This window comes from Bos grunniens, chromosome 17, assembly GCF_055505025.1.
Source record: "Bos grunniens cultivar Pamir isolate PY7600 chromosome 17, Bosgru_T2T1.0, whole genome shotgun sequence".
In the NCBI taxonomy this organism is placed as follows: domain Eukaryota; kingdom Metazoa; phylum Chordata; class Mammalia; order Artiodactyla; family Bovidae; genus Bos; species Bos grunniens.
In genome coordinates, this window is record NC_141181.1 from 57,941,446 (window position 1) to 57,956,367 (window position 14,922).

Here is a 14,922-nt window from a genome sequence, read left to right on the forward strand (position 1 = left end):
AGACCCCAGGGGAACCAAAATTAGACAAAACTGCTCAGTTGGGGTATTCATACAGACAAGCCCACTGCAAAGAGGGTACTGATTTGGTTTAGAGATTTTGCAAGAAGCCTTAAGAAGCACCTAATACAGTGATGTTGGGGAGGCACGCAGAGGCAGGAGAGTGAGGAGGGATAACCCGAGAGGGGCACTGGCTGCCCTGTAAGTGTAAGTATCTGCTTCCCGGAGTGGGGCGGGGGTTGGGGGAGGTCTTTCGAAAATGCTCATCCAGCCTTCACCTCCCTGTTTAACACCCTCCTTGGTTCCCCTCAGTTCTCAGAATAAAATCCAGTTTCCTGAGCAGACCTGTGCCATCCTTATTTACCTCTCCTTCCTCCCCTCTCACCACGTCCCTCCTTTTGCCCAGAGCTCCAGCCTCTTCATGCCACCAACCCTGCAGCAGCACCCGTGGCCTCTCACTGAGGCTTCTTTGCACTCAAGTGCCTCAGCCTAGATCTTTCTTGTGCACCTCTGCTAGCTCCCTGGGCTCAGCTCAGTTATCACTTCCCCCAGGAAGCCCTCCCTGACTCCCCTCAGTTCCAAATTGCCATATCCTGCCCTTTCAGATCATCCCGTGTAACATATGATGTGTTTGTCTATTTACCGCTCTGTCCCTCTAACCAGACTTTGTTCAAGGGAAGGGCTGTGTCTGCTTTGTTCACCGTTCATACAAACAGGGTGAGCACAATGCCTGGCACAGTAAGTGCTCAGGAAATACTAGATGGTGGAATCAATCTCAAAAGGAGCCTCTGGATGGAAGTGGTTCTTCCGAACCCAAGGCTCTGGGACCCTGGTTCCCATCCAAATGGGGTCATTTCTAGGAGATGACTTGACTTTGAGGCAATGAAATGAGTGAAATGGCATTCATGTTTGAAAGGACAAGAGATGGGTTTCCATACCCATGTAGATAGTAAACTCCTTGCTAGATGATTCTAAGAAAGATAGTTAAAGAAGAATTCTCCCCCTATGTTATTATACACTCGCAGTGCCTCACACAGCACCTGGCACAGAGGGAGATGATGTTGTTTTATGTGAGCATGAATGCATGTTTATCCTGAGTCTGATATCTATGTGATTGGGCTGTTTCCTGAGCCTCAGTCTTTTTGACTTTAAAATGGGTGTAACAGTAATCATCGCTCACAGAATTGTTGTTCAGAATTGCCAAGGGTTATATAAGAGCGCCTGGCTCCAACTGGGTGTTTGCTTAACATTTCTTCAACTGGATGTTGGGGACCAGGTATTTAAAAACATCCCATTTGCACTCCGTAAGGAAAGGCAGATTGCAAAGTGAGCTGGTGTGGGATGAAAGAAAGGATCAGGGATTTAGGCTGCCTGGAGCAAACTTTTCATAAATTGGTTCAACTCCGCTAGCAAACCACTTGAACATGTTTGTCTTCACCAGCAAGGGTCAGTGGCGCCCCGTCCACGAAGGCTGCCTTTCTGATCCCAGCCCCACGCCACTCTCCTGGCTTGTGTCTGCTCTTAGGGGCTGCTGGGGACCAGGACACATCCATTAAGGACGGGGCAGAGCTGCTTATAAAACTGTTTGTCTCGTATAGTTCCTGGGCAGGATCCGCAGAAGTCCAGTTTGCTTGTGGTCAGATCCCCATCTCCCACCCCCACGCTGGGGAGGAAGAGGGCCGAAAGAAGGGAACGCAGAATGGGGTGTGTTCGCACTTCACAAACTGCAAGGGATACAATTTATAAGAAATAGAAATAATTTTCTAAAAACTGATGAAGACTTGGGACTTCCCTGATGATCCAGTGGTTACGATTTCACCTTCCAATGCAGGGGCCACAGGTTCGATCCCTGGTCAGAGAGTTAAGATCCCACATGCCTCATGGCCAGAAAACCAAAACATAAAACAGAAACAATATTATAACATGTTCAATAAAGACTTTAAAGAGTAGTCCACATCAAAAAAATTTTCAGAAAATTTGATGGAAACTATTCATGTTCCCATGCCAGGAGCAATCTGGGGGCATTCCCTTCTGCTGGGCTACCTTCCTGTTTCTTTCTCGTCTCCTCTCTCCCTCCATCTCTCCAGTGTCTGTTCAGCATGTATCAGGCATCAGCCACCAAACCAGGCACTGACATCAGGGTAGGAAAGTTGCTGCAAGGAGGCGGAAGACCCAAATCCTGCCCCCAAGATAAATTCACATATTTAATTTTCAGACAGAGAGGATGTCTCATTCGGCCAGCAGCTAGCTCCTTTGGAGAATGAGATATCCCACGTAAGCAACTTTTCTTGATAACTGAAGCTTATCCTGTTAGCCTTTGAAGTTGAAAAAAATGAACTGTTTTCCATGAAAGTTTTAAATAAATCCTTACCAAGTGTCCAGGCTGCCTGAGGCTCGTGTGACATTTCCTGTGTGCCCTCAAGTGTGCCTTAGCCCTGCCTGCAGAGACATTGACCTATTTGCCATCCAGGTGGGCACCACTCAGACATTTTCTCATTGGATCCTCATGGCAGTTCTTCCTAGGAGGAACCTGGAACTTAGCCAGGCAGGTGGATGCCTCCTTGGTCTGGAAAAGGTAAAACTGTGACCCAGGCTCAGGTCAGCTGGATTCTGAAGCCCAGGCTTTTAACCTGGAAGCACATATGACCTTTACCTGGTGCCTTGAGTTGATCAGAGCTACCACCCTAACTTGCAGGGCTCCTCAGGGCCATGTCTGGTACGGAGATTTGTCCAGAGCGGTCTGCTGTGTCCTCCCCACCTCTCCGTTTTCCTCCTTGTGGAATGGAGCACATGGAGGACCCAATTCCTTAAGGACTGTGGGATCAAGGGACACGTGAAGGACAAGGAACAGAAGGCTTGGGTTTGATGTGAGAGCTTTGGGGCAGACCGTGTAGGTGTTCCAAACCTCCTGTAATAATCACGGTGACTTAGTTGGGCTACCTTTTTTCTACAGACCCTGAGACAAAGATCTGGGGACAAGTAGTTTCTTTGAGAGGTGAGCCAAGGCCATCCCAGTGTGAGGGCGGGTGGGGGGGAGGTGTTGAGAAGTGAGAGAGGGACGGGAAGGGAAGGCAGCCTGTCCTGGGTCCTAGAAAAGCAGGTGATGGTCATGGGCACCTGGGGTCCAATCCCTTGACAATACACCCCTGAGTTGTCCCACAAATTGTTAGTCTGTGGAACACTGCGCAAACTAACACTAAACACAACTCCCACAGTAAAAACAAGAGTACCTGCAGCTTCAAGTGCTCGTCCTAGGCACCTTACCTCTGTTGTATCATTCATCTCTACTGTCCTGTGAGACAGATGCTGTGATTGTGCCCACTTTACAGATGAGAAAACTGAGGCTCAGAGTGGGTCAGCGACTTGCCCAGCTTGTCACAGTCAGGAGGTGGTGGTGTCAGGCTTTGAACTCAGATTTGTTCAGTATATTATCCTGACACCATTTCCTTTTACTTTTTTAATCTGTTTATTTGGTGGGGGGTATATGGAGCAAGGAGAACCCTGCCTTCTGGAAGACTTAGGCATCCAGACATCTCTTATCTGGGAAGTAGAGTGTGTCCCTCTTCTGTGTGGTCCTTAAGCTCTGGTGTGCATTTGCTGAAAACCCACACTCCCAGCACTTCCTGATTCAGAACCCAAGAGGGTATGCCTTGGGAATCTGACTCTGAAGTAGGTGGTCTACCAATAAATTGCATGCTAGTGGCTCTTCTTTCTTAGCCAGTGAAAAGGAAAAAATCTAATTTTGGGTGGAATTGTGCGTGTTTCCTGCTGGAAAAATGATTCTTCATAAATGAGGCATGTCTGGCCTCAGTCCCTGTGCCCACTCCCCTCCAGGGTCTGGGTGATTCCACTGCCAAGCTCATCCTACTGTCTGGATCAGCAAGTCCTGGATGTGTGGGCTCTAGTTTTTCACATGAGAACCTCTGTGCAAGGTTTAACTGTCCGGGCATCAGAGAACGATCTCTTGGGGTTTCTGCAAGAGCAAGGAGGGGCCATGCTCCCGGCCCTGGCACTGCCCTCTGAAGCCATGACTGGAAGGATGCATGTTCCATCTCCCACCTTGCAGCCAGAGGTGGAGGAGGGCTGCTGCCTTCCTGCAGAAGACGGAAAGGAAGATGCCAGGAGGAGACAGGAGATGGCTGAGGTCACTAGGGCTCTCGCCTGTCTCGTCCTGATTTGGACACGGTCCAGAGGTAACGTTGAATTGCTTGCCCTTGCTTCATGGTGCTGCCCATGACAGGGAGCAGGGTGCTTCACACCTGCCCATCAGCCTTCCAGCTGGGTTTGCTCAAGAAGACTCCTCGGTCGGGGGTGGCAGAAAGGAACAATCTCTTTCTGGAAGTTTCTGGAAGTTGAGCTGTTTGAATCAGGGAAGAGTATAGAAACCTCTTGATCTGACTATCATTTGTCATCAGCAGTCTCCCCAGTTCAGGCGCATTCATCTGACCCAGTCACAGTTGTCTAAAGCCTCTGATTTCTTCCGGGTGTTTGTGGGATCAAATACAGACTCTCGTACTGGGGCTCTGCCCACCTCCCCTTCCTCAAATCTTCCTTTCACTCTGGTTCTCGTTTCAGCTTCATCAGCCTTTAACTTCTGACCCTTGAATCCATCAGGCTTGATTTTGCCCCCTAACCTTTGTGCCTCTGGAGCCTTTCCCCTCCCACTCCTGTCATTTTCTATCTCATTTCCCTGCATTATTTTTCCACCATCTTCCCACACTGGCAATGATCTGATATTTATGTGTTTATTAACTGTCCCCATAAACACAGGAGCTTCATCTGCGTGACTGTTGTGTATGTCCCCAGGACGTATTTGTAGAATGAATCAAAGGCTAATTTCACACTCAGCAGGGCTTTCCATAAGGGCTTTGATGCAACACTAGTTATCTCCAGGGGAGCAGGCACCTTCCCTATGGGTCTGAGTCTGGGCCTTAGAAAAGAAAGAGAGAAAACCAGGTCATAGTACCCTTTGAAATCTGACAAAGGTATGGGGAAGAGCAAGGTGACATCTTGGATTTGTCCCAAAGGAAGACATTTTGCCTCTAAACTCTTATGCCAGTAAAACTTAATACCTGTTACTAATCTCATCCTAATTGGAAGTCTGGGTTGGCTGTCTCCCATAGAATGAGCCTTTAAGAAAAAAATGAGGCTGCCTCAGGCACCACTGAGCCAGGGTTTCTGCCAGGACAAGTCAGTTAATCTCAGCTTTTCTATCTATAAAATGGGAAGAATAATACCTATTTCATGAAAGTGCTTTAAAGATCTAATGACTTAACATCTATAGAACGCTTGATACAATGGCTGCCAAATGAGTCTTCAGGTAAGCAGGTGGTGATTGAATGATGATGACAAATATAGACTGGTAGATAACAATGTCTTTCAAAGCCTGAAGGCCAAGTGGATGTTGTTGGTTAAACAATTGCTTCCCACTCTTGGACTACCCAGGACTGACCTGTGAATGTAGGATGGCAGAAAAACTCTCTCCGGAGTTAATCTCCTAGGTTCCCAGGGTATGCCTTTGCAGTAGCTGTCTTTTCTCACCCCCACGTCTTGGTATCCATAGCACCCAGAGCTTTCTGAACCATTGGTGTGTCTCATCCACCCATCCATCTACCCAGCCATATATCCACCCACCCATCTATCCACCCATCTATCTATCCACCCACTGATCCATTTAAACATCCATCTATTCATCCATCCATCCATCTATCCATCCACTCACCCATCCATCCATCCACTTGTTCATCTCGACATCCATACATCTATCCATCCTTCTCTCTTTTTCTCTCTCAGGTTAAAGTGCCACAACAAATGCACCAAAGAAGCCCCGCCTTGTCATCTTCTGATCATCCACCGAGGAGGTAAGTATTTAACACTTCCTGCCCTGGGGTAGTAGTGGGGGTTCCTGCAGGCCATCTGAGATAGCTGTCCATCCAGGTAAATTTTGGAAAACCCCTTGATCCTTAACCGTTGCCTGCCTCATTTCTTTCCCTCTGACCCCCTCCTCCTGATACCTGTCTCCTTAATCCACCCCAGTGCCTGTTCTCCCTAATCTTTGTCCTCACTCTGGTCTCCTTGATAGTTTAGCCCCCAGATTCATCTCCCCTCCCTAATTCTTTTCTCTCATTCTTGTCCTCTCTCCTAATTTTTCACTCTCCTCTTTTTCCCCCCAGTCCTATTCCTTTCCTTTCCCACGTAAAAAGAGTACTAGCTGAGTGTTTTTCCACTGCGTGCTCTTCAGACTCAGTCAATTGGCCCTGAAGAAATAGGCACAGAGAGGGGTCTTGATCGGACCTATTGGTTTGGGTCATCCATGTTCTGTCTCCTGGGGCCTTGGGAGTGCCTGGGCCAACCTGGCTGGGCAGGGAGGTAGCCAGACACTGCCTCTGGGAAGCCACTACCAGCCTTCCACCAGGCAAAAGCAAGACCAATTTAGTCGGAAGGAAAGACTATAAGGAAAGTTTTTTCCCTGCCTGCCAAGAATACAATAGGAGGCCTTGTAGTCCAACTTTCAAAATGTAGTTCTCCTGATTCTTGGGGTAGTTTTTCCATTATCGACACTGTACTTCATCTAGTGGGGGACTCTCTAAGCCTGTATTGTTCAATACAGTAGCTACCAGCCACATCTGACTATTTAAATTTAGGTGAATGACAATGAAATAAAACTTTAATTACTCCATCGCACCAGCCACATTTCAAGGGCTCCGTGGCCACATGCAGCTACTGTACTGAGCAGTGCACATACAGAGCAGGTTCATCACCGCAGATACGGGCCATCGCTGGTCCAGACCCTAACTCTTCCAGCTGTGGCCCGTGGACCAGCAGCAACATGGGAATCACCTGGGAGCTTGTTAGAAACGCACAGCTTTTGGTCCCACTCCAAACCTATCGGATCAAAATCTGCATTTTAAACAGCATCTGCACGTGATTCGTCTGCACTTTAAAGTTAAGAAGCACTGCTCTGGAGTAGAAGTTGCAAACTCAGATGCCTGCCAGGATCAAGCAGGTGAATGACAGATGCTGGCCAGACGGGGCCATGCAAAGTGGAGAGAGAGCCCAGGCACCTCCTAGAGGGGATGGCCACTCCAGCAACATGACTTGCATTGTACCACTTCTCATGTTTCTAAAAAAGCCCAAATGGCTTCATATGCCGTATACTTACTTTTAAAAGTTGTGCGTGTGTGCTAATTCACTTCAGTCGTGTCCAGTTCTTTGTGACCCTATGGACTATAGCCCTCCAGGCTCCTCTGTCCATGGGACTCTCCAGGCGAGGATACTGGAGTGGGTTGCCATGCCCTCCTCCAGGGCATCTTCCTGACCCAGTGATCGAACCCCAGTCTCTTATGTCTCCTGAATTAGTAGACGGGTTCTTTACCACTAGCGCCACTGGGAAGCCCATGTAAACAACTTATTAAAATTATGAAAATTCTTGCTGGCCCCCTCTGGCCACCCGCCTTCTGTAGGTTGGGTGGAGGCTTAGCGCCAACTTTGGGGAACACAACTTGCTAGTCCTTGTCCTCCTCCTCCACCCCTCCCAGTCCTCCTGGCCTTGGGTCAGCGTAGGCTCAGGGGAACCTGCCCTGTTCTCAAATGAACCAAAGGAAAACTTAAAAAAGGAGGCAGATGGCTGCCGAAAGTGCTGGCTTGTCTTCCAGAGCCAATGGGCCATTGGTTTTCGATGATCTTTGCATTGCTTTCCTCCAAGAGGAAATTGCAAGAGAAGGAAAAGTCTGTAGCTCTTTCCTCTTGCCCCTTCCCACCTCACATCCTTAATTAAGAACCATCTGTTCCTTGAGCAACTGTATACACACCCCAAGCCTATTTTAAACCTGAACTCTCACTGCTCTGGAGACCTTGTCTTGCAAAAGATTCTTTGGGGAAAATCACCTCCCGCTGGACACCCCTCCGTGGTAGCCTGCTGGAGTCCTGACTCCCACGTGGAGACCAGAACCAGCCTGCTGGGAGGTGACCCGCTCTCAGACGCCAACATCTGAAGAAGGGCACCCTCCTGCCCACCTACCATCAGGGCCATGCCTCCGTTACTCAAAGAACAAACAGGAACCTTCCAGCACTCTGCTAGCTTCTTGTTCTACCGGCCTCTCTTTGGTAGGAAGTTGAAAATATAGTTGGTTTCCATGGTGATGGCAGCTCAGGCTTAAGAGAGAAATTAAATCCCTGGGTCAGTCCAAAGCTGTAACTTTCTCCCTAACGGCCCCACTCCCACAATAAAAAACAGCTAACCAGTAGCATTACCAGGCATCATATTTGCATGTGAGCTTCGCCCCTCCCACGGCCCCTGTAAACAGTAAGTAACCGAGGGCTCACAGAGAGGGGCTCAGGTGGCACGGTTGGAGTCAGGACGCGTTTGTTTAGCACCGCCTGCTGGTCCAGCTTTGGTGTGCCTTCAGGGATGGATGCAGAGGGGAGGCTGGGGGAGCCGAGACTTCCCTTCAGGGATCCCCAATGCCCTTGTGTAGGACAAGTGTGCTTTGACATGCTAGAGGCCGCTCGGGCCTGAGAAATCCCACCAGTGACGCAGGACGGTCCTAACACACAAGCTTAGATGGGGGAGGGACCGGTGGCCATGATGAGCTGTCCACTCATGATAGCGCCTGAGAAATCTGGAGCCTCCTGTCTTTCAAAGGAGGTACAATTCTGAAATGAACACCAATGTGAAACAATTATAATCCTGGAGAAAAAAATTCTGATAGCTTCAGTTTCATTATTAGAAGTTTTAATTGTCTAAAGCTGTATGTTGACAGCACGAACATCTTAGAAACCGCAGAGGACGCAGGTAGTGGGGAGAGTGTCCTGCTACTGTAACACAGCACAACGACTGTCATTTCTCAGCAACTCCCTTCCAGCCTTGGGGGTGGGCCTTTGAGGTGGGGTCTGCTCTCCTGGCATCGTTACAGAGCAGAAGTGGTACTTAAACTCCCAAATCTCTGTCTTTACCCCTACGGATCCAGCAAGGTTAGTCCGGACAGAGTCCGTCCCGTGTGACATCAACAACCCTCTACGAAAGCCACCCCGGTATTCGGACCTGCACATCAGCCAGACGCTCCCCAAAACCAACAAAATCAACAAGGTGAGACTGGGGTTCCCCTGGGTTCAGGCTTGCTGGGTTGGGGCACTGCCAGATGCGGAGCAGGAGGGAGGAATGTTCTCGAACAGGACTCGGTGGCTTGATCTGGGAGCCTTGCCCTTACTTCCCAGCGCCCCTGGGCTCTGTCCTCATTCTGTGTGGTTTGTGTCTAGGAAAGTTTTGGGGGGCATCCAGCCATCAGTGCAGAGCGAGTGTGCCAGAAGTCTGTCTGATTTAGAGAGAGGGCACCTGGCAATGAGAATGAATGAACATGTTGATGGGGGCACAGTAGGGATGGGAGGAGAGCCTGAGAGGGGATCCTTGTGGTCCAGGCTCCACCCTCTTTGCTCTGAGCTGTTTCATCATCTGCCAGGATGAGCTTTGCAGAAGGTTCTGCACTCTCTGACACATCTGTTGAATCTAATCACCCCAGACAAAAGTCTGTTTCTGAGCTCCTGCTGGAGACCAGGTAGATGGATCTGTGTGGAGGCCCTGAGCTCTGAGCCATAGCCGATCTGGTTGGCTTCTGACTGGTTCTCAGATGACGGTCAGCAGTGGGCCTCTCTGTGTGTCTTTCTTTCTAACATGGCCTGGAAATTTCCACTAGGGATTTCCTCATTCTTTGTTTGATCTATGGGTTGGATGACACCAAAGGGATCCCAGGGACACTTAAAGCCTCATGGAAGGAAGAGGTAACACATGCCAGCAGATGATTTCTCAAGCCCTATGGTGCCTCCGTGCATTGTGTGGAAGGTGGATAAAGTGTGGGCCAGTCCATGTGTGTGGACAGTCACCCACCCGGATGAGCATCTCTGGCCACTTGACCTCTCTGGCAACCATACTCTCCCTTCTGTGCATAAGGCTGGGGAGGGCCTAGACCCCTCCCTAATCCATTCTCCACACAGCAGCCAGAGTGATTCTTAATGAATGTAATTTGAATCATGCCACCCTCTGCTGAAAAACCCTCCTGTGGATTTCTATCAAGTGGAGGAAACAGTCAACCCCCTTCCTGCAGTCTGCAAGCCTCCATGCACAACTGGTCCCTCCCTCTTTCTCTGACCTCCCTACCAAAGCCCATATGTTCTTTCTGTCTCTAGCTGTCACCTACCGCGCTGGGTCTCAGTCATGCACCATCTGGCTCCTGTGGCATCGTCTTAGGACTTGATGATACACTTTGCCTCTGAAGTCAGGCAGACTTGGCAGCCAGTCTTGGCTTCCTCCACTTCCTTGCTCTTAGAGTCTCTGGGCAAGTTACTTAATATCTCTGAGCCTCAGCTTTCCTATGTGTAAAATGGGCATGTTCCAGTTATCCACAGCTGTGCAAACCAACAACCTCAAACTTAGTGGTGGACATCAACAGCTTTTTAATTACACTTGTGGAGGCTGTGGGTCAGGTATCTGGAAAGCAGTACAGTGGGGATGGTTTGTTTCTGCTTCATGATGCCCAGGGACTCAACTGGGAAAGCTGATGCAGCTGGGGGCTGGAATCATCTAGAATAGGGATTGGCAAACTATGGTTCACAGGCCATATCTAGCTCACAGCTTGTTTTTTTTTTTTGTGAATTAAATTGTGGTGGAACAAGCCACGTTCATATTTTCTATGGCTGCTTTCAAACTACAACAGCAGAATTAAGCAGTTACAACAGAGATCACTGGCTCACAAAGCCTAAAATGTGTACTAATGAGCCATTTAGAGAAAAAACTTGCCAACCCCTGATCTAGAGGCTCCTTCACTCACATGTCTGAGCTGGGATGAGTCAAAGGCTGAACTCAACAGAGGGTCTCTTTGGGAGCAAGTACACACAGTCTTGCCTTGTGGCTTGGGCTTCCTCACGATATGGCTGCTTCAGGGTAGTGAGGCTCTTCTTACACGGCACCTCAGGGCTTGCAGAGCAACTTTCTCATCCAACAAGCTGGAAGCTGCGAGGCTTTTGTAACCTAGCGATATAAAAGCCCCAAGCACTGTCTTGGCTTGTCACTAGCCACGGGTTGTCAGTGTGGGTTCTGCTGCACTGTACTGATAGAAGCAGTCGCAAGCCTACTCAGATTTGAGGGGAGGAGGCATGGCCCCACTTGTCAGTGGGAAGAGTCCAAGGAATTTGTGGCCACATTTTTTAAATGTCTCCTGCTGAGCAAGAAGAGTACCAACCTCAGAATGGCTGTGAGGATGAAATGAAATAATCAGTGTAAGGCGAGGCACTTGGGAGAGGTTCCTGGCATGTGGATACGTGTCCAGGAAATTCTAGCTATTTTTATAGGCTTAAATCTTGGGCTTCTAATCACAGTGTCAGGCTGGGTCCACTTTTCCTTTATTTTTTGGTAAAATACGTAGGTCTCTAGGGGAGGGTCTCCCCCTTCTGGAGTTGGGGTGCTTATGGGGTTCTGGTGGTGAGGCTCCTGGGCAGTAACTATAACCATCCTTTCCTTTTCGACCTCTTGAGGGGTGAGTGGCTCAGAGCCATCTTGAGACCTTTCTCTCTGGCTTTATAGACACAGAGAGCCTCTTGGTGTCAGGTGGGACAGAAACATGGGTCAGATAGATCAGTGACTCTGACATTGTTCTGCTTGTCTGCCAGCAGGAGAATTTGATAAGAGAAATAAATTAACCTCTATTTAGAAAGTGGCTTTGGCATGAAGGTGGACAGGAGCTATCAGAGAACGGGGTTATTTTTTTCCCCCTACTTCTGTTCTCACTAGCTTCACACAGATTCTTTCTGTCAGGCAATGATGTGGTTAGTGCAATAGATATCTGAGCCAATTTGGTCTGAGGATTTCCTTTTCGTTGCTCTGTCTCCTCTCTCGTCTAGCTCTGTCAATCTAGCTTCATAAAAACCTAGCCTGTTCACCCAGCCTAATGGTTTGAATGTGCATTTTGGAATCAGAAGGTCTGGGCTTGAAACTCAGTTTCTTCGTACACTCTGTGACCGAACCAAGATCCTTCTGCCTTTGTTTCCCCCTGTGTAAAATAGGCATTCTAATAGTAGATGTTTCAGGGGTTGTGGAGAGGATTTGGTGCAGTGATACATGTAAGGGATTTAGTCCTGACACTGGATCCTCAGGGCATGGAAGAGCTCAGGGATGAAGAAGAGACAGTGGGGAGGAGAAGGAGGAACAGAAGGAGGAGTAGGAGGAAGAAAAGGGGTGGAGGAGGAGGGGGAAGAAGAGAAAGAGGACGGGGGAGGAACAAGAATAGGAAGAAGAAAGAAGAGGCAGGAGGAGGAAATGGAAGAAAGAAGAAGGATGTGGAGGACGGAGGACATGGAGGAGAATGAGGAGATGGAGGAGAAGCGACAGCAGCAGGAGCATCTGCCGGCTCCTGAGGGGTCTAGTCTGTAAGGCGCATGCTTCCACATCAAGGCATCAAAAGCCCCACCTATCTGGGTGTCCGAAGCTGAATATCTGCCCACTGCAGGGAAGCTTTCTGGAGTGGCTGCCTACTCGCTGTCCTTTTCAGCTGGTTGCAAGGAACAGAGCCTCATCTCTGCTAGCTCAGCACCAGGAACTGTCTCTTGGAAGGATTGGGCATGGGGCAATAAGAGAAAGAGGAATCCTGGTTAAGGAGCTAGGGCTCATGAAACTGGATGTAGAGGACAGAACTGTGCTCAGGTCAGCAGCTCAGACCCCCAGCAAGACCATGGCTCACTGTTCTGGTCCTCCATCATGACAGTGGTTGGCTACTCTTTGTGGGTCCCCTCTGGTCTGTTACTGTTGACTGTTTTCCTCATCCTCTGCTCTCATCTTTTCTTTCCATCTTCACTTCTGCAGCCATAGAAGCACTTCTGCTCCTTGTTACCTCAGCTGATTTGTTTTCTGGCCTGTTGTGGCTCTTCTGTCCCCTTCAACCTCATCTCCTCTCCACCTTTGCTCTGCTTTCTGCTATTCTTCCTCTTAGACCCACTCATCTGTTTATTCCAGGTATCATAGGTCATTAACCAGCTGCTGTGATGCCCTGGCTTTTGGTCCTGAGTTGGGAGTGGGCTTTGGAGGTCACAAGACAAGTAAGGCTGTTTAGGAGACTCTGTTGGGTTGGAAGTGGAGAAGGATATGGCAACCCACTCCAGTATTCTTGCCTGAAGAATTCCATGGACAGAGGAATGTACGTGAACTGTAGCCTGGCGGGCTATACAGTCCATGGGGTCGCAAAGAGTCAGACACGACTGAGCGACTAACACTACTACTACTACTTTTGGGTTGGGGGGTGGGGACAGTTTCCCTAGGAGACAGATTCCATGGGAGAGAGTTATTATTACTGCCATGTCAAAGTCAGTGCACAGCTGGTTGAAGGGGAACCTGGGAAGCGAACATGCTTTGTTTGATTCTCAGAGTCAGATGTGAGTTCTCAATACTTGGTTCAGCCTTCTGTTTCTGCTTCTGGGCTGGAGATGGGGACCTGGGCCACTAACTCTCTGTATGACTCCAGCACATCGCCCCCATGTCTGAGTCTCAGCATCCCCATCTACAACATGAAATGGGGTGCTGGATGGTTTCTGAAGGATGTTTCCACATTTTAGCTGCACTCAGAAAGAGGAATTACGCCATTAGCCCTTCCCTGCATGATCTGAGAGAGTCTGAGTTTCCCTCTGACGGAAGACAACCTCCTATTGGGACACAGATCTGGATCTGGCCCAAGGAAGGAGTTTCCCCTCCCATTTAGCTGTTCTGCTGGGGAATGTGGGCACTATATGCACATTTCTCTTCTGCTGATTCTGTTGATTCACATCAGCCCTGAGCCTCAGATATGAAAGAGACTGAATTCCTGCCTTAACTGTTTCCTCCATAAAGACAACTTCTTCTTGCCTCCCTCTCTTTGTCTCACCTTCCCTCCTTCCTTCCTTTCCATTCACTGATACATATAGCATTTATTAGCCACCTCTTATGTTTTTGTTTCTGTGCTAAGTTTCGCAGATTCCAAGATAAATAAGGCACAGTCTAGTAGGAGGACATAAATCTTTTCTTCCCTCTCTCTCTCCTTATCCATCCCTCTCTTCATTTCTTTCTATTTTCCTTCCTCTAGCACACATTTTTCAAGGGACCACGATGAGAATAGGGAGCTTCTAGCCTTGAGGACTGGAGAAGGCAGTGGCACCCCACTCCAGTACTCTTGCCTGGAAAATCCCATGGGCGGAGGAGCCTGGTAGGCTGCAGTCCATGGTGTCGCTGGGAGTCGGACACGACTGAGCGACTTCACTTTCACTTTTCACTTTCATGCATTGGAGAAGGAAATGGCAACCCACTCTAGTGTTCTTGTCTGGAGAATCCCAGGGATGGTGGAGCCTGGTGGGCTGCCATCTATGGGCTCACACAGAGTCGAACACGACTGAAGTGACTTAGCAGTAGCAGTAGCCTTGAGGACAAAGACAGACAAGCAAGCTGAGAAGTGATGGTGTTGAAGCAACAGCAGAAGCCAAGACCAGTACCAGAGCAAGCTAGTGCCAGGCAGGGCCATTCCCAGGAGGAGGAATGTGCTGACCTGGTTGGTTGAGTGGGAGGTCAGGGGAGCTTCATGGAGGAGGGGCAATCTGAGCTGCATTTTGAAGAAAGAGTAGGCATCTTCCAGGCCGACTGGACAAGGCTGGGAAGATAGTGTTAGTCACTCAGTCTCTTTGTGAACTCATGGACTGCAGCCTGCCAGGCTCTTCTGTCCATGGAATTCTCCAGGCAAGAATACTGGAGTGGGTACCCATTCCCTTCTCCAAGAGATCTTCCAGACTCAGGGATTAAACCCAGGTATCCTGCATCGCAGACAGATTCTTTACCATCTGAGCCACCAGAGAAGCCCATTCCAAGCAGGAATAATAACATCTCCCAAGCCTTGGAGATGTGAAATAGCCTGGTTTGTG

General features: G+C 49.0%; 1 protein-coding gene across 6 annotated transcripts in view; it reads left to right on the plus strand.

Annotated features, from left to right (window-relative positions):
- The window catches only part of KSR2 (kinase suppressor of ras 2), a 437,805-nt gene that overhangs the window by 342,537 nt on the left and 80,346 nt on the right, over window positions 1–14,922 (plus strand). For 3 of the 6 annotated variants that reach the window (XM_086348000.1, XM_086348001.1, XM_086348003.1), the window contains exons 8-9: window positions 5,791–5,858; window positions 8,967–9,085. In XM_086348000.1, coding sequence (XP_086204126.1) covers window positions 5,791–5,858; window positions 8,967–9,085 — 187 coding nt within the window. Of the gene's footprint in view, window positions 1–5,790; window positions 5,859–8,959; window positions 9,086–14,922 lie in introns of all 6 variants that reach the window. The other 3 variants (XM_086347998.1, XM_086347999.1, XM_086348002.1) reach the window with 1 other exon arrangement.